At 35.6% G+C, this 25,493-nt stretch overlaps 1 protein-coding gene across 2 annotated transcripts in view; it reads left to right on the top strand.

Annotated features, from left to right (window-relative positions):
- Positions 1-25,493, top strand: part of PDHX (pyruvate dehydrogenase complex component X) — a 157,991-nt gene that overhangs the window by 98,055 nt on the left and 34,443 nt on the right. For both annotated transcript variants that reach the window (XM_050758938.1, XM_050758937.1), the window contains 3 exons: positions 1,519-1,599; positions 17,944-18,044; positions 24,580-24,779. In XM_050758938.1, coding sequence (XP_050614895.1) covers positions 1,519-1,599; positions 17,944-18,044; positions 24,580-24,779 — 382 coding nt within the window. The remainder of the gene's footprint in view (positions 1-1,518; positions 1,600-17,943; positions 18,045-24,579; positions 24,780-25,493) is intronic.

The following is a 25,493-nucleotide window of genomic DNA, read 5'->3' as shown; positions in this document are numbered from 1 at the left end:
AAAGGGTAAGACAGATGGAGATCAAATGCTGATAGTTACATTGGATTGGAGAATGTGACTTAGATCTGTGGCCTAAGATTGGGCTTCTTAGTATAACCCCACTTTAGACTTTGAACTTTCTGTTTTAGAGGGAGACTGTGTGTACAAAGCAAGCACACATATCCGAATTGCTGCCTCATATCCAGTGGGCCCTGATGGCAAGAACACAGAGAGCTGGGCCCGTGGAGCTGCTTTTGAAAGGCAGGGCCACGTGTGCCTAGCACGTGGGTGGAGGAGCTGAGAGGAGACTGCAGGTTGTCTATAATCAGGAAGTTGTTAAAATAAGGAAGGGACTGAGGCAGGTATGCATGCTTGCATTCTTTCTGCAGACCTTCAGAGTGAGGGAAAAGTGGAGAGGTACAGAAACTTTCTCTTAAATACTTCAAAGAGGTGGAAGCGCCTTTATCATGAAGCCATAGGAAATCTCCGTTTGAAAATGCAGTACAAGTTATTCAGCTTCCCAAGATAAATATTTATTCTCATTTAACATTAGTGCTAAATTTCCTTGCTTTTAACCTAAAACATCAGTGGAGACAAAAGAATCCCTGTTCTTCCACGTTTGAAGTATGTTAGCTATGCTATAGTGTTTTGCTTGTTTGAGTCTGGAGAGTTGAACTATCTGAGGAGAATAGGGTCTGTGGAAAACTACAGGGGATGGGTGTATTTGTTACCATGGTAAATTGTAATCTAAAAGCCATGTTGCTCTTGATTGTAACCCTGGACAGTGGCTTGGGAAGTGTTGCTGGACAAATACATAGTGTTTCCTTTTTTGATACCTAAGGAAAATGTAGTTATGCTTCATTGAGAGATCATTCTGGTTTGAGGTCTACTTCTCTGGATCCCCAATTGAATTGTGGTATACAACAAAAAGTGAGGTTAATTTAACCACTTAAATTCTAATCATCCTTGACGAGGCAAACTTTTCCTTTCACACTTATTCGTAGGAACCTTTGATTCTTGAATACTATAATATTAGAGGAAAATAAAAACAGCCAATTTCTGATCTTAATTATTCTGTTGTAGATCGTCAGAACCATGTTTTTGTTGTTGTTATTTTTTTATTGTTGTTTTGTTGTTGTTTTCTTATTTGCCTTTTTCTTTGGTCATTTTACCTATAAATGTTTTTTGCAGAAACAAAAGGGAAAGGAGGAGGTGAAACCTAAATCAATCCTAAATCAATTTTTCTCCTTTTTTTTTTTGACTTGTAAGCACCTGGCTTGAGAAGATGCATAGAACACTGGGGAATTATGAAAACAGAGTTTAAAATATTCCAAAAAACATTTTTATTGTTATAAAAAATTGAATTTTATGTTTCCATACTATTTACTGGAGACTTAGTTTACCAGTTGGGAATCTTTTAGACTTTGGAATGCCTTTTTTTTCAAATTGAATTTGACATTAATTTACTTGAACTTATATTGATGCCTCAAGAGGTGCATTATTTGTTGTGGCTGATCTTTCCTTTTTTTTCAATTTCAGGTGATCCCATTAAGATACTAATGCCGTCACTGTCTCCTACAATGGAAGAGGGAAACATTGTGAAATGGCTGAAAAAGGAAGGTGAGGAGGTACCTTCCTAATGTCCTGTGTGCTTTGTTATTTGGTTATTTTTTTTTTCTAATCTGTCCTGTTATACAATATGTGATATAAATTAAATAAATTGTGTCTCTTTGGTAGTTAATATAAGTTTGGTTAAATAAAATTTTCTCATGATAATGTAGCAAAGGTTTTCTGGGTTCAGCCTATATCCTTACACAAGCACAGAATGGTGAAAAATATTTTAAGGCTTTTCCCTCAACTTTTAGTCCTTATACCCAGCTTTTAGTTTCAACATCATAATTTTGACATTCTTCTTAATTGATAACTTTATCATGATTGTGTGTGTGTGTGCGTGCACGCGTGCGTGTGTGTGTTCCGGGAGGTAGGCAAGTTCATTATAAATTTTATTGGAAAAAGCAAATAAGTAGAATCCAAGGAAAACCCTCAAAAGCAGAGCAGCGGAGGAGGGTTGTAGCCCTGCTAATTATTGAAACATAGTATTAAGCATTTCTAATTAAAACTCTGGGATTGGTACTTAAAAGACAGACCAGTGCAGCTGAGTAGAGAATAAGGAAATAGATGCAGTTGCACGTGGAATTTAAGTGTATAGTAAAGTAAGACAATATTAGATTTATTTTAATAAATAAATATTAGATTTATTTAATTTATATTAGATTTATATTATGTGAAGGATAAATTACAAATGAATTATACATTTAATGTATAAAAATGAAACTATGCAAGTCTTGAATTCCTCTGAGCCTGGAAGTAGAATAAACACCCTAACTATAACTCAAAATCCAGATTATAATATGGGAAATAAAATTTGATACTTTTACATGGCTAAAAATACAAGTTAAGTAAAAAAAGAAGTGACAAATTGGACAAGAGTATTTGCAATTTCTATCACAAAGGGTTAATATCCCTAAAAAATCGATAAGACTGTCAACTCAACAAGAAAGTGGGTAAGATACATGAACAGATGGTTTATGGAAAAATAATTGCAAATGGCTCTTAAACGTAGAAAAAATTGCCTGACCTTTCAGCTGATAAGAAATATGCAGATACTTTACTGAAATGTCATTTCTTGCCGATTATATTGACAGTAGTTAAAAAGTTTGACAAGCTGTTCTCTTGATGAGGCTGTGGAGGGAAGGGAAGAAGCAGGCACTCTCGGACATTGCTGGAGGAAATGCTAAATGGTGTAAATACTAGGGAAGAGAATTTGGCACTATTTAGAAAAATTACATTTATGTTTACCCTTTGGCCTAGCAGCTTTACTTCTAGGGATCTGTTTCAGTGTTACAGCAGCAAAAATAGGAAAAGTCACAAACACACACTAGGCTGTTTTTATCACAGCACTGTTTGAAATAGCAAAAGGTGGAAACAACCCAAATGTTGGTTAGTACAGGATTTGTTGAATAACTTTTACTATATCCACAACTGTAAAAAGGAATGAGGAATATCTCTTCATACTGCTATGGAGTGATGTTCATTGGAAAAAGCAAGGTATAGACAAGTGAGTATAGTATATATCATTTATCAAAGAAAGAGGTGGCAGTGCTAATATTTAAGAAATTAAAAAGAAAGGATAAAATAAAACTTTAAAAACAACAATAGATGGTTATTTACAGAGTAATGGAGGGAAAAGTGTGGGGAAGAAACTGGAAGCTGGACTTCTCTGAATATATCTTGTCTCTTTGACTTTGGGACCATATACATATTTTGCCCAAGTTTAAAACAAATTTAAAATGTAAATGAGTCCTAAAGATTGAAACAATGAGACAGGTGATTCTAATTCATTTTTTTCTCTCTCTCTCTCAATTTGCTTACATAACCATACAAAGAGGCACTATTTCAAATGTCAGATATTTGATTATATGCCCTAATAGATTATAACTGAAGGATAAAGCATCTCCAAAAGTATAATCCTCAACTGTTAGAGTAATCATATTATGCTGGTTATGTTGGTATTGTTATTCTAAGGCTTTTTTGTGTATTTTATGGGATAAAGCAAATGACTGGTTAAGATAGTATCATTGGAAACTTGGATTTTTAGTGTAGTTTAAAGGAGAAACAGGTAAAAGTTTCTAAGGTTAGGAAAGACTCTGTGATGGTAAATTTTCTAGCTCTTTTCCCTGGCAATGCCTAGAAACAAGGACCAATCGAGTCGCAGTGAGCACCCCTAGAACCCAGACTGTAGTCTCTAAATATCAGTTCCCACTAAAGTAAATGAAGGCTCCTTGGAGAGTAGCTACTTGCAGGTCTAGGGCAGGAGATGTGCAGATGAGCTTTTAATATCTTGTCAGTTCAGAAAGCAAGGAAGCTGTCAAAAACTCCTGAGGGCAACTTAAAGGACTCAGGAGCCATAGATGAGATAGTTTGAGGATCACTAAGGATAATAAGGATAATATATTTAATATATTTCAGTACATTAAATATATTTGAACCGTAAGTTCACAGTAATACTAAAGGAAAAAAAAATAATTGGTTAGCTTTAGAGGGTGGTAAGAAATAACTCATTTTGAAAATGTAATAAATGGAAAGACTCAAGCATTTTTCTCTACCTTTTCTGCTATATGAACTGTAGCTCTGAGTAACCAAGTAATTGATGAGAAGTTTCTCATTATTAGCATATTGCAGTTGTTAAAAGATAGAAGAATCATAGAATGTCACTGTATCGCCGTTTTGCAATCTCTGGTAAAATAGTATCATTAACAGCTGCTAACATCACAAAAAGAGAGATAACCAGATATTACATGCTTCCCACTGTGAAGTAGTCTTGCCAGAAAATTGAACCAAATACATTCAAGCCTATAGCTCTAACTATCATTTTCCAGGAAATACAGGGGGAAATATAACATGTTCAATGACACTATCAGAAGTATATCAGCAAAAGCTAAACTGAGGAATTTTATATGCCAGTTTCTTCAACCAATAAATTTCAGGGTGGCAGGGAAGAGCTCGGGGCAGGCGGTGGGCGAACCTATAGCATACAAGAGATTTGAGACCAATGCCAACGTATGGACCTTATTTTAATTATGATTCAAGCAAACAAAACAGATGGGGACATTTGAAAACTGGCTGGATATTTAATGATGCTAAGGATTTTTTTTTTTTTGAGACATGGTCTCACTCTGTTGCCCAGCCTGGAGTGTAGTGGTGTGATCTCTGCTCACTGCAGCCTCAACCTGGGCTAAGGGTGATTCTCCCACCTAAGTCTCTTGAGTATCTGGGACCACAGGCACACGCCACCATGCCTGGTCAGTTTTTTGTATTTTTTTAGAGACATGGTTTCCCTGTGTTGCTCACGCTGGTTTTGAACTCCTTGGCTCAAGTGGTTCTCCTGCCTCGACCTCCCAAAGTGCTAGGATTATAGGCATAAGCCACTGCACCCAGCGTAGGGATTATTAATTCTAAAGGTTTAATAATATTTTGGTTATATTTTGATTATTTAAAAAAAATAATCTCACCTATAAATGATGTGAGATGAAATACTTATGTATGAAATGACAATATCTCTGGGATTAGCTTCAGAATAACCCTGGTGGAGGTTGAGAGGGTAGGGAGGGGTATAACTGAAACAAGATCAGTCATGAATCACTTGGCAGTTGTATAAGTAAGGTAAAAGGTATATGTGGCTTCATTGCCTTTTCTCACCACTTTTGTATAGTTTGAAATTTATTTTTTATATATATATATTTTTTAAAGTTGTACATAGTGCTTTCAGGATATAATTTGAAATGAGAAACTAGTACCAGATGAATTGGAATGTTGATATTATTAAGAGAATATTTGATGCAATACCATCTATAAAGCTGTATTACATCACTGTTTCTGGCAACCATTTTGCCAGATTTTAAGTAACTAATATAGTGCTTAGGAAATAAGACTGTGAATAAAAGAGGTGAGTATGTTACAGTGCTTATACAGAAGGATAGAGGAACAGTTAATGTGAAGGAAGCTGGAGAAAGGGACTTTTTGTTTTTCTGGCAGCTACTTTCTTTTCCTTTTCTTTTCCCCTTTTTCCTTTGCCATGTGTGGTAGTAGAGTCACCCCTCTAGGTATTGGCCACTGGATAGCCTCTTTTAGCACCCTATGTAGCTGTCTTTCTCTGTGCTTGACTCATTCTGTATCAGGTTAAACTATTGTGGAGGAAAGAGGATGAATCTACAGTACCTATTAGGGAGTGTTAGACAGAAGAATAGAGAAATTAGAGGTGACTGAATGAGTCCCCCACAGCCATTATGATGCTTCACCTGGAGCAATGGTAAGTCAAGTGTTAAAAAGGGAAAGAAAGAAGGAAAGAGCAAGGAGAGAATGAATAACATGGTCTGGGGAGGATTTGTCTAATTCCAGAGACTAGCCCTGGCAAGGACTTCCAGGGTATCCTAATGTGATTTAGTAGGCACAGATGTCACTCACATGAATGTTGGTATTGAGTGGTCCAGTCTAGTGCATATGAAATAGTATCAAGAGTTTAGGCAGTGGGCAGGACACCAGAGTCTGGAAGAGCAGTGTTATGATCCTAGGAGGTCTAGCCTTTCATGGCATCACTTTTGCCACTAATGATGGGTTTGGGGATCAGGAAGAGGGCTGACAAGTATTTACTTGAGAACCCTAGCCAAATGAGCTGCGGAGTTTGGGACAAGACCTCACTTCTTTCAGGGAGTCTGGGGTGTAAGGAAAGGCGAGAAAAATTGCTGTGGGTTGAGCCACTATGGAGGTTAGGAGGTATGGTGCAGTGAGGTTGTCCAAATGAACATTACTGGTCCTTGATGGACCCAACCAAGTCTGATTGGACATACTACTAAATTTTGTTCCTCAGTGGGGATTATGTCTGAGTTTGTTCTTGTTTGTGCTTCCCTTTGTGACTAACATGGTAATTGGAATAGAACTGCATTGCTGTAAGTGGTCAGTTAGTAAAGGTATCGGCAGAGGGGAAAGTAAGCCAAAAGCAGGGTACATGACAAGGATCCAAGAAGGCTTTGCAGATGAGGTAGTATTTGAACTGGTCCTTGTAGAATAAATGGGCTTTTTTAAAAAGTGAGAAGGACATTCCAGATAGAAAAACATGGGTAAAGTCTTGGAAGAAAGATGTCACTGAGACATACTTTAGCAACAGCAGGTAGGTCTGGCTGCATTGGGGGCATAGTGGCTGTAAGATAAGATAGATTATTAGAAGGATCTTGAATACGAATCTGTAGTTTATCAGTCTGTGAGGGTCCTTATCCTAAAGCCAAAATACATCCACATTCATGGTTTCTTAATAGGAAGTGATTTCTTTTTTCTTTCTTTTCTTTTTTTTTTTTTTTTGGAGACAGAGTCTCCCTCTGTTACCCAGGCTGTAGTACAGTGGCCCGATCTCACTCACTGCAACCTCCACCTCCCAGGTTCATGTGATTCTCGTGCCGCAGCCTCCCAGGTAGCTGGGACTACAGGCAAGCACCACTATGCCCAGCTAATTTTTATATTTTTAGTAGAGACGGAGTTTCACCATGTTGGCCAGGCTGATCTCGAACTCCTGACCTCAAGTGATCTGCCCACCTTGGTCTCCCAAAGTGCTGGGATTATAGGCGTGAGCCACTGTACCTGGGCAGGAAGTGGTTTCTACATACTTTTCTGAGCCCTATTAGTAGCATTATATTGAAAGGAACAGGCCCTAAGAGTAACCTGGTATGAAGAGATAACTATAGGCAATTTAAAGTAGCCTCCTTTTCCTGCTACCATTTGAAAAGCCAACACTGAGGACTCTTAATCAATGTGACCATCTAAACAGATGGGGTAAAGCATCTGCTCTCTATCGGGTATAATATTATAAGTAAATCTTTTCAATGTTAAGTGGTGCTGGAATGCAGAGAAAGGAAATCACCAAGTGTACCCACATCTGGAGTGGTGAATGGGAGTTGAGGCCATGTGCACCACTAGGCCTGAGCTGGAAGGCTGGAGTTTCTGACCTTTTTTTTTTTTTTTTTTTTTTTGGTGGTAGTGGGGTGGGTGGAAGGAGCAAGGAAGGGAAATCAAGAATCAGATTAAGATTTGGATGTGGTAAGATTTGAGATGCATATTAGACATTCAAGGGAAAGTGTTCAATAGGCAATTGATTATAGGAGTTGAAGTTCAGGAGTGAAGTCTGATTTGGAGACAGAAATTTGAGAGTCATCAGCATGTGGATGGAATTTAATGCCATGTGATAACAGGCAAATCGATTTTGAATCTATATGGAATAAGAATGCCTACTCCCCTAAAGAGTCCTCCTGAGGGTCAAATTTATAGTACTTGCATTTTCTGGGAACCCACAGGTAGAAGTGAAGTTGTCCTGGGCTGATTGCCTCTGTGGGTTACCTGGTAGAAGCCATTATTCTGGAAGAATACAGCTTCTAATCCAAACCACACAGAATTTGCAGATAAAGTCTCACTTAGCAAAAGTCACAATCCCATATTTGCTAACGTATGTAGAAGAAGTCTTTTAGGAGTGAAAGTCAATAGGCATAACAAGCAGCAGGACTGGATCCCAGAACTTCGGTTAATTGGAATTACAAAAGTCCAGGCAGATTTGAAAAGGATAAACAGAACTTCTAATAATGAAAAATATTGTCCCTCAAATTAAAAACCCCCAAACCTCAAGGGTGGGCTGAAGTGTGATTAGACAGGACTGAATGAAGAATTTGTGAACGGTAGGACAACTGGAGGAAATTAGGTTGCATGTAACACATAGAGACAGCACTGGAAAATATGAGAGAGAAGTTGACATATGAAGGGTAAAATGAAAATTATTCAGTAACCCAATAGGAATTTCAGAAGAAGAATAAAAAAGAGGAAAATGGGAAGAGGTAATTTTCAAAGAAATATTTGGCAGGTAATTTTCTAGAATTTAAGAAAGATACATGTAATGTAAATGGAAGAGCCAGTACCCCATTGGAAAGCATTTTGAGCAGTTGGCTCTGAATGGCTGCTACCATATTTTAAAATAATTGTCAGTATCTAAGAAAGTTTTACCTTTATAAATAATGTAATGAATTGGAATCTATTTTTAGGTTTCTTTTCTCTGATGAATTATAGAGCTTTGGCTATTTCCATATTCAATATGACATGGTGTTGGTGTCATTAAATAATTACTCAGACACAGAACAGTCTTTTAGGGATTATTTTAAAAAGATTAACTTTCTTCACACTTTGAGAATTTATAGGTAAGCAGATGAGGGGATTCTTGGGCCACATTTATCTTTCAGACTTCCAGCTCACTGGCAATCTAATAAGTTATTCACACCCGTTAGAATATGAGCAGTAAGATAAAGAGCCAGGAGACATATGGTCTCATTATTCTGTTCTTTTTCCCTTTTGATTACAGTATGCTATTTTCATGTAGGACAGGCCAGGATATATTTTAAGTCCCTGGAGCGTGTTTCCCAGAAGGTTGCTCTTAAAATTCTGTGTTCTGCCAACTGAAGGGAAATTTGTTTTTGCCAAAACACAGTAAATAATTGAAAGCAATCTTAATCCTTGGTTCTTAGTAGTTCACTGGCTTCTTTTTTAAGCTCATCACCTTTGTGATTTGTGATCTATAATTTGCTGCTTTTCATTAACACTTATGTACCGTATACATGGGTATCCATATATGTTTAAGTATGCCTGGTTCTTGGTACATTTATGATAACTTGCTTCATTCATTTTATATTAAAAACAAATTTATATTCTGACACTATACTTTTCATAGATTTTTTTTCTCTTATTAACTGTTTTTTGTTTGTTTGAATTTTGAGATTTTAAAAAATATATGGTCACCATAAAACAATGAGTTTAGACCTTTATGCATTAAGAAAATTGATATTTTTCATGAAAAATGATAAGTGTTGCATCTAATTATGAATCTAGTTTACTTCTAAGCAAAGACTAGATAAGTATTTGAGAACATTCAATGGACAGCAGTTCAGTCTTGAAACCATTAAGTTTTTAAAAAAATCTGAGACTGATTCACAGCTTCTTTTACTAATGCTGTGTGTGTGTGTGTGTTTGTGTTTGTGTGTGCGCGTGTGTGTGTGCGCGCGCGACATTTTATGCCAAGGAGATAAGGGTGCAAAGAAAAACTCTGGCCCAGGAATCATGGTTTTTCCTTTGGGTTTCCTCCTCTGCCATGAACTACCTGGGAGTGAGTTGAACTAGATGAAATCTAAGGTACAGAATATCCTGGATTTATAATTCTATGATAACTTATTTTCTTTTTTTAAGTAACTGAAATATGCTGTATTATAGCATATAAATTATTTCCATCTTTGTTGAACTCATGAGTCTAAGAAAATAAGTTCTATAATGACTCTTAGAGTACTTCATTTCAGTCTGAGGATTGACTAAAACATTACACATGATAAAATTAGTACAGAAAACACTCTGAAAGTGCTAGGTAACAGCCACAATTTCAAAATCTTTTGAAAGGTCAATTGAGCTATCATTCGGCATTTTTATTACAGGTTTTTTATTTGGAGGGGGCATGTGCTTCAGATATTTTCAGTTTAAACTGGACCTAGTTTATTTTTTCATCAATTGAACTGTCAAATCTGTTAAAATAATAAAAAGGAAAAAAAAATTCTTGTTCCCCTTTTGTAAGAGAATATTTGAGGTTGTGAAAAACCTTGTTTTTTTTCCTCAAAATATTTGAGATTTTTCTGCTCTGCCATGAAGCACTGTGGAACAAAACCAGGCTGAGATAATTCCATCAAGCACTTAGCCGCACACACAGTGCCTAGAATGTACGTGGCAAGCATGCTTGACAGTAGTGCTTGTTGCTGCAGTGTTCCTTATGTCATGAGACAAGGGTTTTTTTTTTTTTGTATTTCAAATAGTTTTTGTGAAAGTCTTATACTATGTCTAATATACTGTTACTGTTTAAAATTCAGAAATAAAACCATTTTGAAGAAAGCCTTATCCTATATCACTAGATGCCACTAGAGAGTTATATGGGTCTCTGAATTCTGCTGTAGAAGACGCTTTGGTTCTATTATTTCTGGGAATATGTATATGTTTGTGGTGCTAAAATGGAAAATTTTGAAAAGTACATTTCACAAATAGCTTCCCTTTTTTTTGATGTACTACGGTTTTAACAGCTTTATTGAGGTATAATTTACATACCATAACATTTACCTATTTTAAGTATTCAGTGATCTTTAGTAAATATATAGAGTTGTGCAGCCATTACCACAATCCAGTTTTAGAACACATTTCTGTCACCCCAAAAAAGATCCCTGCTGCCTGATCGCAGTCATTTTTTTCTCCCATCTCTATCCCTAGACAGTCTGCATCTGTTTTTTGTCTCTAAAGTTTTGCGTTTTGTCTACGTTTCATATAAATAGAAGCATGTAATATTTGATCTTTTGTGACTAGATTTTTTCAGATTTAGCATTAAGGTTCATCCATGTCGTAGCATTTATCAGCTGTTCATTCCTTTTGTTACTGAATTATATTCCATCATTATGCCTTTTTACACTTACTGCTAAATCTTTGTATGATATCAGAATTTTAAAATTAGTGAATGGAATTATAGATTATAGTTTTATTCAGTAGAAGTTTCTGTGGTGATGGAAATGTTCTGTGTTAACCTGTTGAATACAGTAGCTACTAGACTTAGTGAAGAAGCCCGAGGGATGTGTGGGCGGTTGACCTTGTCTCACAGGGCCCTTCTCAAACTACTACTCATGCCTTCACCCCGTAGGGCAGGACCTCAACTGGCCTAGCAACCAGGTTGCCTCAGGTCTTTGGCCATGCAAATATTATCCTTCTTTGTGTGTGTGTAAAGTGAAAAGGGATGACAAACACTGACTAGGGGCCCCTCCTCTATATTCCCATTCTGCTCTAGGTACTAATTGGATGGGATTGTCATTGCCTGCTTGTTGTACTCTTCTTCAATCAGATTAGGAACTTCTTGAAGCAGGTCTGTCTTACTTTATTACTATTTTTATCATAGTGTCACACACAGTGTCATTCACATGGAGCAGCTAGTAAATATTTGTGGAGTAAACAATTGAATTATTTTTGTCTCTGATTATTGTTGTCATTGTGGTTCAACATAGCACTAAGAAGAGGAATTTTTCTTTAATGTTCATGTTGATCTGATAACTTGGTCTTACAGATAAAAACTAGCTCTTCTTCCACCACTACCACCACACGCACCTTTTACATAAAGACTTTTATTCTTAATTTTTGGCGGACCAAAATTATTTTGTGAAAGCCTCAGGACTTAGTCCATTAATAAAATAAACATCACCATTAACTGTGTTTGACCAAGGCTATACTTAATGTCTAGAATTTAAAAAGAGAAAGGGAAGCCTCTGTATACTTCAGTCCTCAGCTCTGGCAGCTGCCCATCGGACAAAGGAACGGGATGATGATGCTGGCGTCAGTGCTGGGGAGCAGCCCCCAGGCGGGCCTCTGCTCTGGCCCCTTCTGGGGCCCGCATTCTCGCCCCGGGCCCGCTCCACTTCCACCACTGACATGGACCACGAGAAGATGGTGCAGGAACACTCCTGGGCCGCCATCTCTTTCTTCAAACAGTCAGCTATGAACCTGACAGCTGAGAAGCCATGTGTCACCTCACGGTGTCCAGGACCCTCTATCCTAGCTGCTCAGTCTTTTCCACTCTTCTCCACTTTAAATTCTTTGTGGACAGAAACTTCTCTTTTTGTTGTTTTCATACCCAGTGCTTAGTACAGTGCCTTATACGTTAATGTTTGTTGAATGATCTGGTAGAAATGACAGAATATGGAATAAATGTGTCTTGATTCTGGTAGAAATGACAGAATATGGAAAGAAAACATATCTTGATTCTGGTAGACATGACAGAATATGGAATACATGTGTCTTGATTCTAAATGGCTATATAGCTAACATTTTATTTTTACCTAGAGATGTTGTGAAGTGTTACATAAAGATGTATGTGAAGCGTTAACACTTCCAGCCCCAAGACTTTAAAAAAAAAAAAATGTATATATATATATACACACACACACACATATTTAAAATTTTCCTGAGAGTCAGAGAGATTAAGTAACTTGGTCAAGATCTCTAGTAACTGTCAGAGCTTGGAATCAAACTCATATCTGAATTAGGAGAGGTTCCTTGTAACTACTCTGCCAAGGAATCGTTCTAAGCTACAGCACTAAATTTTTGATCACAGCTGAAACTCAGTAGATTTGGAATATTCATGGCTCATTATTTGGTCTCAGAGTTTTCTTTTGGCATTTACATGATGTTTGATTATTGAAAAATAGAACTTTGGTTTTGTGATGAATTAGGGGTAATGCTTCCATATGTAATATTATTGTGTTTTTAAAACTTTCCTGGGGTTTGTTGGTAAAGTTTTCTGTGTCTCTTTTCACCACTTCCCTCTCTTTTGTCCTCTCATTTTTTCCCTGTCTTTCCTCCTGCTTTTCTCTTCTCCCCTCTCCCTTGGCATTCTCATCTAGCTAACATATATGTCTGTGTTATGTGAAAATATATAGGTATAGTTTTTTAAAAAAGCAAAAAAGGCTGTCTTTTTAAATATCAGAAGCGTGCTACAAATCGAATGTTAGAACCAAAAGAAATGTAAAGGATAGTTTGATGTATACCTTATGAGGAAATAAGGATTTGTGAAGTTATGTTTTTTTCTAAAGCATTTTAATCTAAAATTCGTTGTGTATGGTGCACTGGCCTGAAACCTGAGGAATGGGGATGGGAATATAAAACACTTAAGTGTCCTATCCCTGTTGTGAAGAAGCTCATAGTCTAGTAAATAGAGGAAATCACAATTTAAAAAAGTAATTAGCAGTAATGTAACATTTTATATGCAATTTGTGATTTTTAAATAAATTAGACCTACTATAGGAATCTGGAATATGAACAAAATTATGTAGGTCGAGTTACTCAGAGAAAGTTATATGGCTGGAGTCGAATCTGTAGTTCTTAAAAGTGTGATTGGAATTTGAATACTGATGAACACAAATGATAATATAGCATCATTTTGTTTTTCTGTGGCTGGAGTCTATTTTCTAGGCATCTAAGAGGTATTTAATTGCTGGGTTTACTAGTTCTATAGTTTTTCCTTGATTATAGCAGAAACCTTTGAGGATATGTTTTGTTTTTTTTTTTTCCTTTTGAAGTACAATCTGTTTTAACCACTAAAACATCTGCCATTTAAAGAAGTATGTAAGATGATATAATCTGACACTGTAGCTTTCTCTATGACATACAAAGGTCATTTTTGGTCTCTTTCTGCATATCTTACCAGCCTAATCTCTCCTCACTTCTCTGCGTACTATTTGCAGTTCCTCTGAAGTTTCCTGTTCTCTCTGCCTCCAGGACTATAAGTATATTACCTTCTGCCTGGATCACTGCCTGTTTACAGATTGTCTCCTCCTCACCTCTTCAGGCTCAGATTAGGTGGTCATTGTATTCTAGGAAGCCTTTTCTCACCTTCCGAAAACTGAATTAGATGCCCCTCCTGAACATTCCCAGAGCATCCTGACCTCACCTTATCCTGCTCTATTTTCCAGTTTACTTGTCAATGGATATTAAGCAAGCTTCTTGAGGTCAGGAATCTTAAATCTATGCTGTTATTACTGTCCACTGCTGTATAGTCAGTGCCCCTCTCTCTCTCTCTCTATATATATATATAATATATAAATATATATAATATAAATACATATATATATTTTTGTTTGTTTGTTTTGAGGCGGAGTTTTTGCTCTTGTCGCCCAGGCTGGAGTGCAATGGTGTGATCTTGGCTCACTGCAACCCCCTTCTCCCAGGTTCAAGTGATTTTTCTGCCTCAACCTCCTTAGTAGCTGAGACCACAGGTGCCCCCCACCTCTCCTGGCTAATTTTTGTATTTTTAGTAGAGACAGGGTTTCACAGTGTTGGCCAGGCTGGTCTTGAACCCCTGGCCTTAGGGGATCCACCCACCTTGGCCTCCCAGAGTTCTGGGATTACAGGTGTGAGCCACCATGCCTGGCCACCCCAATATATTTTTAATAAATGTTGACTAGGGACATCTCTTTGGGGTTAGACAAAGGACCTTTTAGGTGGTAAATAAATATCATCTAACATATCAATTTATTTTTAAAAATAACTTATATTAGTGTCTCTGAACTGTTTTACCTAAAAATGTAACTATCAATTTGAACATCTTGGTACACAAATGAAGTACTTTCTGTACTGTGAACATTCAGAGCATATTTATTAATTTAGTGTTTTAGATTTTCTTTTTTTCCTCTTATGATGCTTGCCTGTTAATATTGCTATTCCAGCTATTTTTGATGTGTGAGGAGGTGTATTTATATGTTACCTATTTTTTATCCCCTTATTTTTTATTCTGTTTTTGTGTTAGGGCTATCTCTTGTAAGCTACATTTACCTAGATTTTATTTTTGTATCCATTTTGATAATCTCTACTTTTAATGGGTGATTTTAATCCATTTATATTTATTGTGATTACTGATACATGTGGACTTATTTCTAACATTTTTTGTGCATTTTTATTTTTATCCTCTGCCTTTTCTTTCCATGTGCCTGCCTTCAGTTAATCACCTTATTTTTTATTTTTCCTCTGTTTTTCTAATGCTGTAGATTATATTTGTTTTTAAATTTTAAATTAAATTTTGCCAATTACGTTTAGTGTTATTCAGTATTTTTTTCCTATTATAGGTTGATGCAAAAGTAATTGGGATTTTTGAAAGTAATGTGGTAAAAATAAAATTACTTTTGCACCAACTGAGTATATCAAAGTTGTTAGCATGCATCTAAACATTTCCTTACCTATCTTATTATTGTTTAGAGTTTGAGTTTTACACTTTTTAAACCCTCAAACATTACTTTAAAAATACAAGTGGTTAACATTTTAGTAATTTTCACAATAACTTGTTTCTTATATCCCATGGGTTCCATCTGCTTCCACTTTTCTTCTTAATGAACTGCATCTTGTAAGAGCTTTTTAAAGAGATCTTTAATAGATGGTAAAATTTCTTAGCCTTTATATGTCTAAATAATACTTCTCTTTCGTTCTCAAATGATGGTTTGGCAGCATATAAAATTCTAGACAGTTATTTTTCCTCAGTCTTTTGAAGGTATTACTTCATTGTTTTCCGACCTTTATTGCAGCTGCTAAGTGTGCTCTCAGTCTTTCCATTGAGGTAATCTGTTTTTTTCCCCTTTGATAGATTTTTAAAAGACTATGTTTTTATCATTGATAGTATGCTATCTCTTTACATTGTATCTAATAATGATTCATATTTATATGGTCTAATGCTCTTTTTTCTGTTTAATTTTTTTATCAAGGTATAACTTGCATAAACTTTAGGCTCAGTTAAATTTTATATACATGTATACCCATGTTACCACCACCTAGATCAAGATTTAGAACATTCTTAGCAAGCTACACAGATCCCTTATGCCCCCTGCTAGTCAGTACACCTGCCCTAAACTCATTCAAAACTCTTTGATGATGAGAGTATACATCTCCAGTTCTGGGAAATTCTCAGCCACTGTTTCTTCAGGTATTGCTTCTCCACCATTGCCTCTAGCATATTCCCTCAAAACTCCATTAGCAAACATTGCAGCCTCAGTCTTTGTCACTTAACTGCTCTTTTCTGTTTTTTGTTTTGTTTTGTTTTTTGTTTTTCATGTTTGTATCTTTTTGTCTGCCTGCATGAAATTCCGGGTAGTTCATTAGTGCTACCTTTCAATTTACTAATTCATACCTTCACTGTTCCCTGTCTAGAATATATTCTGTTGTTTCTTTTTATTTCAATTACTTAATTTGTCATTTTTAAGATTTCTAATTTTTTTTTAATTTCTACCTGATACTTTTTTTTTTTTTAATTTCTTGTTATTGTGATGGCTCTTTTACTTTCATTTATGTTTCTGGATATCCTCAAGTACTTATTTTACAATCTTTGATAGATTGCACTAAATAAATTGCTTCTGAAATGAATTTTTATTACAATTATTGATTTTGTGGCTTGCTTTCTTAGCATTTGATTTCTTCATGTGTCTCAGAACTTTTTTTTTTTTTTTTTGAGATGGAGTCTTGCTCTGTGCCCCAGGCTGGAGTACAGTGGCGAGATCTTGGCTCACTGCAAGCTCGGCCCCCCGGGTTCACGCCATTCTCCTGCCTCAGACTCCCGAGTAGCTGGGACTACAGGCGCCCGCCACCACGCCCGGCTAATTTTTTGTATTTTTAGTAGAGACGGGGTTTCACCGTGTTAGCCAGGATGGTCTTGATCTCCTGACCTCGTGATCCTCCCGCCTCAGCCTCCCAAAGTGCTGGGATTACAGGCTTGAGCCACCGCGCCTGGCCGTGTCTCAGAACTTCTGCAATTTACTTTTAAGTGGAAAGTTTATGCTTTAATGTCTTCCCTCCTACACAGTTCCCCCTCAGTCCCCGCCACCACCCAAGGAATTTTGCAATTGATATTGGGGACGTTGGTAGATACAGCCCTGAAGTCAGAGGGTGGCTTGACTCTGTTCCTGGTATTGAGGCAGTATTCTGGTCCCCACCTTCCTAGACCCGTGGTTGCTGATTAGAATCATAGTCTCAGTCAACAGGTTTTGATTGTGCATTTTATCAGCCTCACGTTATGAGTAGAAGAACCCTGATGTAGCCCTAGCTTCAAGTAGTGAATCTGATTTGAGTCTCCTATATCCAACAAACTACTTTTAGTTCCCTTTAATCCCTAAAGGAAACTGTTGTACCTCTTTCCCCCTGTTTACTCCAAACCTGCTCCTAGATCCAGAAGCTAGTAAGCCTGTAACTTCAGGTCTTCCTCAATGTTTTTGAGTTTCCAGATATTTTCTTTTGCAGAGAAGTGATCCGTATTTGACTTCAGTTGTGTCTTTGATTTTCTCTTTTTATGCTTTATATGTTTTATTCATTTATACTGTGTGCTGCCAACAGGTTTTTTGAATTTGCCCTAAGATGTGAACCCCAAAGTACTGCTACTTGTAAAACTTTTCTTCAGGGAATATAGTCAAAATGTTTGAAAAAGTAAGGGGGTATGGAGTCTGGAATTGATTTGTTCAAAGGTGAATACACATTTGTTGCTATTGTCTCTAAAGTTGATTTCATTTTTACATGCTCAATAATCTTTGTAATAGCTTTTTTATTATCACAAGTATAATTTATGTCTGTTATAGAGCTTTTGGAAATTACAGCAAAGCATACACATACACACACACACACACACACACCCCCACAAATAATGAGAATTACTTGTATTTACACAACCCAGATATAGCTATGGAATATTTTGGTATTTGTTTATGTTTTATTCGTATGTACATGTATACATAGTAATATTTATATTTTAAAAAACAAAACAAACCCAGTCTTGTTTTGTAGGTGAAGCAGTGAGTGCTGGAGATGCATTATGTGAAATTGAGACTGACAAAGCTGTGGTTACCTTAGATGCAAGCGATGATGGAATCTTGGCCAAAATCGTGGTATGTTTTTATTTTAATTGTCTTCAACAGGATGAAGAGCTCTTGAGTGTAAAGTTCATTGTAGTAAAATTACCTTTTATTTTTGCCTCCTTATTTTTAATGTGTATGGTCTACTACATAATACATTTTTAACTCAAGTGTTTAAAATGTTTTAGAGTTAAGGTCTAGTAGCCTGTTTTTCTGTATTTTCTAAATTTTCTGTAATGTGGGTTATTTTTGTAATGGAATGTTAGAGCTTATGTGAAAAGTAAGTGAAATAAAATGCTCAGAGCTACATGTGGTAAAAACATGACTATTTAGCATTATGTGGTATATTCCCTGATTGAGCCAACCAGCATGTTTGTTTCTTAATTTCTAGAACGTTTACTAGATAGTATGGTGGAACAGCTAAGACTGTGGACCCTGGAATCACCCCGCTGACTGATTCATATTATATCTAAAAAGTTCTGCCAGTTATTAGTTATGTAATGATTAGCAAAGTCTTCAACCCCTGTGCCTTTTTCTTCATGTTAAAGTAGAGATGATAAATACCTACCTCATGGGACAGTAGGGAAGACTGAGAGAGTACATACATGTGCATCTCAAGACCTGTTACTCAGTTGCTCAATAAATGTTACTTCTCCCATTATTACAATTGTTTCCTCAGCTCTTGGTGACCATCAGTCCCCAAGTCAGTCTGTATGTTTGCCTAGTAATTTGTATTGGTTGGTTGCAACTGGATAATAAATATCCATTTGCGCCTCTGGAGTTTGATTTGTACAGATGAGCTGCATGTCTATTAGCAGTCCCTTGTGGATGTGTTTTTAGTTCTGAGCCACCAGCTTACCTCCGCTTTGAGCATAGACATAACACCTTCCTTTGTATATTCTATTTAAAGACTACACTTCAGAATGCTATACTCTAACTAGGTGCAAATCTAGAGACAGTTTTTTATTTGTTTTTCTTACTAGAAAATCCTCTTTTCCTTTTTTTTTCTAGCACTTATGTTGTATTTTTAACTTCTAATATGTTAAACTTCCTTTACTTGTCATCTCTGATATTGGATACTAGATATAACATTCCAGGTTGAAACATGTTGATAATACAGTTAACTTCCTTTTAGGAATATGAATCAAAGGCTAAAATTTCTATACGTTTGTAATTGGGAAAATATAAATATTCATACCAAAAATAGTTTTCTTGACTAATTTATGCAGCATGTTGAAAAATATTGCTTGAATTACCATGTAATAAACCTAGCTACTTTTTATTATGTGTACTTTTGGCAAACTGTGTTCTTGGCCCCAATTTTGGATTGTTTGGCTGTGGAAATCTTCCAGAATTGATAGCATTTTTCCACTTAGCTGCTAAGTAATACGTTTCAAATTGCTAATCATGTCAGCGGGTCAGCAGTGCCAATTCATCTGGCCCCTATGCTCTGAAAAAGGTTGGGAGTGAAAGTGCATATAGTTGATAGCGGCTTTACTGGCACAACTATTTTCTTGCCAAAGAAAAGACTGTATATTTTAGTCCTTCATGGCTTTATTATTATTCCACATGCTTTTTGGATAGTATTTGGGAGTCTATTCACAACAAGATGTTGCAATTTTATCAGGGAAAAACTAGTAAATTTTTTTTTTTTTTTTTGAGATGGAGTTTCACTCTTGTTGCCCAGGCTGAAGTGCAATGGCACAATCTTGGCTCACCACAACAACCACCTCCCGGCTTCAAGCAGTTCTCCTGCCTCAGCCTCCCAAGTAGCTGGGATTTCAGGCATGCACCACCACACCTGGCTAATTTTGTATTTTTGGTAGAGACAGGTTTCTCCATGTTGGTCAGACTGGTCTCGAACTCCCGACCCCCAGTAATCCACCCGCCTTAGCCTCCCAAAGTGCTGGGATTACAGGTGTAAGCCACCACGCCCTGTCAAAACTAGTAAATTTTCATACAAAAATACTTCAGTTATTACACACTTAAAGATCAGTTCATCAGCTTATTCTTAAAGTTAGTATTTGGCAGATTGAACAGCTGTTTTAAATGATAATAAAGTAGAATCTTAGGATGACATATTTAGAGGGTTTATTAGAGGTTCTCTAATTTGGCTTCCAGTATATTTGGGGTTGCTATATAATTTGGCACACCAATTAGGATATTTGTGAGGATGAAAAGGGTATAAGATGTTAAAATTATTTACATTTATGTAATGTTTGCAATATATTTATTGACTAGCAATATATTTATTGATAGATTTTTATTGATAGACCTTTATTCAAAACAATTTTCAAAAGTAGAATTTTTTCCTAAAAAATAACATCCATGAGTATTAAAGAAAAATTTTTTAAAAACACATTTTTTTAATTGATCATCTGAATACTAAAAACAGCAGAATAATTATTCTCAGTACTATTCACATTCTTCAGTTGGTTTCTTCACTTTATCTCACTCAAATACTGTGTCATTGGTATTTTTCTAAAGAATACATTTTTAAATACTACTGTATTCATTAGATTCCCCTTCCCCACCCTTATTTTTTCATTAAGTTGCCCACAATCCCATTCAAAGTTGCCTTTTAATGGTTTGAAAGTTTATGGTTGAAATTTGAAGTTGTAGAGCCTTTAGTTGATTCTTCTCTCTAGACCATGATATTTTTAATTAAGAAAATAGCCTCTCAGAGCTCAGAGCAGATTCTATTAAATGGAAGATATTCTCAACTCTAATTTTTTCATATTGAAATAGTTATGACACATTGTGAGGAAAGATAGTTTATGTTCCCTATGCATCAAAAGTTAAATTGTTACATCTACTTTATACCTTTTAAATTTGTTTTTTTTAAATACCGGCATCATCTTGAGGTGCTGCACGATAAATTTTGATCAGTTGGATATAATTTACAGATTTGGGAAATTATTGATTTGGTAGCGATTATATTGGATACCGTCTCTGATGTCAGACTACATTTAAATCCTGCCTCTGCTACATACTTGTCTTGTGATCTTGAGCAAGTTACATAACCTCTTTGTGCTTTAATTTTCTCATCTATAAATGGGAATAATCATAGTATTTACCTCAGAAAGTTGTTAGGATTAAATGAGTTAATGTTGTGCTAGAACAGTGCCTGAGACTTGAAAGCCAGACAGCTGTTATTCAAGGGCTTAATGAATGTTTCTTCTTCCCCTTTGTATTTTAGCTTATCATTGATTTGTTTTCATTTTCAGTATTTCTTATGTACTTCCTTATAAACCAAAGTTCATTGTCCATATAAGATAAACAGTATACATTGAAGAATAAAAACAGTTCAAAACTGTATAATGGTTCACACCATGATGGAAAATCATAGTGATGAACCAGGTAAGTCAGTCACGTGACCCAGGTCATCGCCACTAACTGCTGCACATGCTCTGTCAGTAGTCACTCGGTAGCTTTCATACTGCTCTATTTTAAAGAATAAAAATACTTAAATAATTACTTAATGTACTAATTTTAAAATATCAGGATTAAAACAGACAATATTTACTTGCACCTTTAATGGAATGAACCCCCTCAATTTCTCTGTTGGACATACTGCTATAAATGTTTTGCCTCTCATATCCTTGTGTACACAGATGAGCTTAGGTGAGCTGTTTGTAGCACATTTGCAGGTGATTCATTGGTTAAGATGTGAGAAGTCTCTGGTACAGAAGCCTCACACTAGTGACCTCAGCCTCTGTATGAGAATTATGAAGAAATAGTTTGTCACAGGCCTTACTACCCATTATCGTATATGTTGATGTTTGCCCTTTAGTGATGCCAGCCACATGCTAAACCTTTAGGCATGAATTTCTAACCCATACCAAGGGGACAGTCCCCTGTAGTCTAATATTGATCCATGTTGAATGTATTGTTTTAAAAAAATCCATAATTTGAAGGAAAACACCACAGCAGTAACAACAACAATAATAATACCTTTAACAATGAAAATGAAAACAAGTTACTAGCTACCAGACCCTATTCTAAGGGCCTTACATATAACTCATTTATTCCTTATAACAACAATGTGAAATAGCTACTGTTATTTGCATCTTACAACTCAGAAAGCAAGCATGGTGAGATAAGGAAACTACTAAGGTCACATAACTAGTAAGTGGTGGAGCCAGCATTGAAACTCAGGAATTCTGTACACAACTGGGAGGGAAGTCTAATATTTGAAATGAGAGACTCAACATTCAATATTTCAGCATTGATGAGCTCTAAGTTAATAGAGCTATGTGTAAAAACCCTACATTTAATATTAAGAAATTATTGGCACAAGAGTAAGAGAGGGCTTTGGTCAAGTAACCTGAGTGCATAGGAAAACTCTGGCATTTGAGGTGTCCTTAGCTCCAGATGCTTTGGTAGAGCAGACTGTATCCATGGAGGTAGCTCGGAGAGGAAAGGGAACAGTGTACAGAGGCCTGCTTGGTTTCTAAACAGTTTTGCAAAGAGTACTATTTACTCCTCTATACTAAGTCTACACTGGTTTTGAATATTTGCCTCCCACAATGTAAGCAAATGTCTACGGGAAATTAGCATACGTCTGAAAGATCTCTGTTTGCACCAAAGGAATAGGAAAGGTTGAAGAAATTATCTTAAATTCATATAGAGATTTTAATGACTTTAAATGGAATTATAATCAACTGTATTTTATCTTCTGTTATATATTCAAGTTGTATGGTAGTACATCACTTGTCCTTGTCTATTGTATTTGGGTTTCATGTTTCATGGTGTCACTTTTTTAAATAAAAAAATGTGAATGGTTAAAAATAAATTTTATTTGATATTTAGATAATGATAAAAATTGAAATGATGATAAATACTATTTATTGTCTACTTGTGAAGGTGTCAGTGTTATGTTGGTAGAGTATGTATGGAATCGTTTATATGATTTACAGTAAATGAAACAAGGTGAGGTATCAGTTTCAGATTTAGTACGGTTGTCTGACTCAGATTTTAAAAATCTATTGATATTTTTAAAACAAAACTTTTTTTTAATGCTTTACATTTGAATGATGTTCTTTGTACTTGGACATTGATCCTATTTCTGATTCAGTTTCGAAAGGAATTAACATCAAGTGGACTATATGTCAATAGTTTTTTTTGTATAAATTTTTAAAGAAAATTAGTCATTTTACTTTGATTTTTGAGTTAGCAATTCACACGCAGGTAATTATAAACACTTTTAGAAGACAAATATTGGTCTGATAATAATCTTAATTCATCTTTTTGACATAGTAAAGAAAATGAACTCTGCAGAAACAGAATTTTTTAGTATGTGACAAACAACTAAGCAACTACATTTTTCTTGGATTTCTTAGTATTCTTCCATAGCTTGTAATTCATTAAACATTCCTATTCAGCTTTCTATACTAATTTCATATATATATATATTTTGCTTCATCAAAGCATTGCTGCTTTTCTTCCTCATCAGTAATTAGTAAACTTAGCTTCCTAACCCCTTATAACTTATGCCTTATTAACGATAGTGAACATACCAGTAAGCATTGAAATTAGTGTTACTCTGAAATGTCAAACTCATTCTAGAAGTTATGCTTTTCTTTATCATTACTGTATTAGTGGACATCCTGCAGCCTATCATTTTATTGTTCATTAAATATAGCTAATGAACCTTATTTAGAGTAATTGAAAGGGAATAATAGAAAATTTTAAGGGAATGACATTTTCTTCCAGTAGTGAACTTATAAAATATTGTTATCTGAAGGTTTTCTAGGGACTTATTTTTAATAAGTAAATTAGAATTAACCCTTTATAAATTAATGCTGCTGAAATGCTTAAAATACATCTGTCTTAACTTTTAAAAACATTATCTTCAATTTAAGTGTTAATTGGCATTATCTGTGAAAAAATGCTTTATTAACTGAGACACCACTGTGTTTCTGATATACCCATAAAAAACTCATGAGGTTTTATTTTATTTTTCAGGTTTTGTAAATAGATATACAGGGAAATAATTAAATATAAAGAAGTAGACTATATTTAACATTAACCAGAATAGTTAACCAGTTCTATCTATACATTGGAATGTTCATCTTTTCAGACTAAGTTTACTGAAAAGGTTCTTGCATTAGGTAAATTTTAGTAGATTGGACTAAGTTGAAGGAATTAATCCCTTCTGAGCTTTTTGAATTCTGAAGCTATTGCATAGAAACTGTCTGGGAAAGACAAATGGTTAAGATATGTAGCCACAGGCTCCTGTTTTGGATTTGTATTGACATCAAAAAAAACAAGATGATAATGATGGATCTTATATGTGTATTTGAAGGCTCTCAGAGGATACATTCTAGATTTATCCTTTGTTTCAGAAGGTAGCATTAGCAACTGGAAAGAGGAAAATGGTGAAGGAAGGTATAAGTGGGAGAAAGTGGAGAAGGTGACAGGTGGAAGACTGAGGCAAACAGTCTTGGAAGCAGCTTTTAGCTCAAATTAAGATATCTTAAGGGGAGAATTTCCCAACAAGGGAATAAACTACTTAATGCAGTCATGGGGTTTTACTTCTCTACAGTTATTTCTTTTTTAAATATAGGTTGAAGAAGGAAGTAAAAATATACGGCTAGGTTCACTAATTGGTTTGATAGTAGAAGAAGGAGAAGATTGGAAACATGTTGAAATTCCCAAAGATGTAGGTCCTCCACCACCAGTTTCAAAACCTTCAGAGCCTCGCCCCTCACCAGAACCACAGATTTCCATCCCTGTCAAAAAGGAACACATACCCGGGACACTACGGTGAGTATATTTATTCAAAGGATGATGTAAAAAAAAAAATGGTTATGGCAGTTCTTACGGAGTTGTAATCATTATATTCGCACATCGTTGTACATAGAAGTTGCTGTTCTCAGCACACTCAGACCTTAGAGTGTGTGCTTTTTTTTTTTCAACCATCATTGTTCATTCAGTAAATAGTTATTGAATATCTGCTATGTTCCAAGTACTCTGAAAGCCCTGCTTGCACAATGGAAAACCAAACAGTATGTGTCCATGTTGAGGTTGAATTAGGTTTTAGAAGTCTAGAATGGAATTCAGTATACCAGACTTCATACTCTGTTACCATTTATGGAGTTCTAATTACTTACAGGAATTCCAAGCTCGAATGTCTCTCTGATATAAAATAGAATTCGTGTTTTAACATGCATTCGTTTTCAAAGTAGTCTGCATTATGAGTTTCCGGCACAGACTGGAGCTCAGTTTTGTCTGTTCTGTAACAAAACAGACAACTTACTACACATCATTTCACTTTAGCTTTACATTGCTTTGATAGAAGAACTCTATAAATTCTAACATTTCATTTGTTTAGTATTCTATATAATTATACAACATTACTTTTTCTTTATGAGAAAAAGATCTTCATAAAGTAGACCTCTTCATTCTTAAACATTTTTTCCTTTACTTTATCATTGTCAGAAAAGAATCCACCGTGCTTTTTTGGGGGAGGCGGTGACG

Source organism: Macaca thibetana, chromosome 14 (assembly GCF_024542745.1).
Source record: "Macaca thibetana thibetana isolate TM-01 chromosome 14, ASM2454274v1, whole genome shotgun sequence".
Taxonomy (NCBI): domain Eukaryota; kingdom Metazoa; phylum Chordata; class Mammalia; order Primates; family Cercopithecidae; genus Macaca; species Macaca thibetana.
This window is presented reverse-complemented; position numbering and strand designations above follow the sequence as displayed.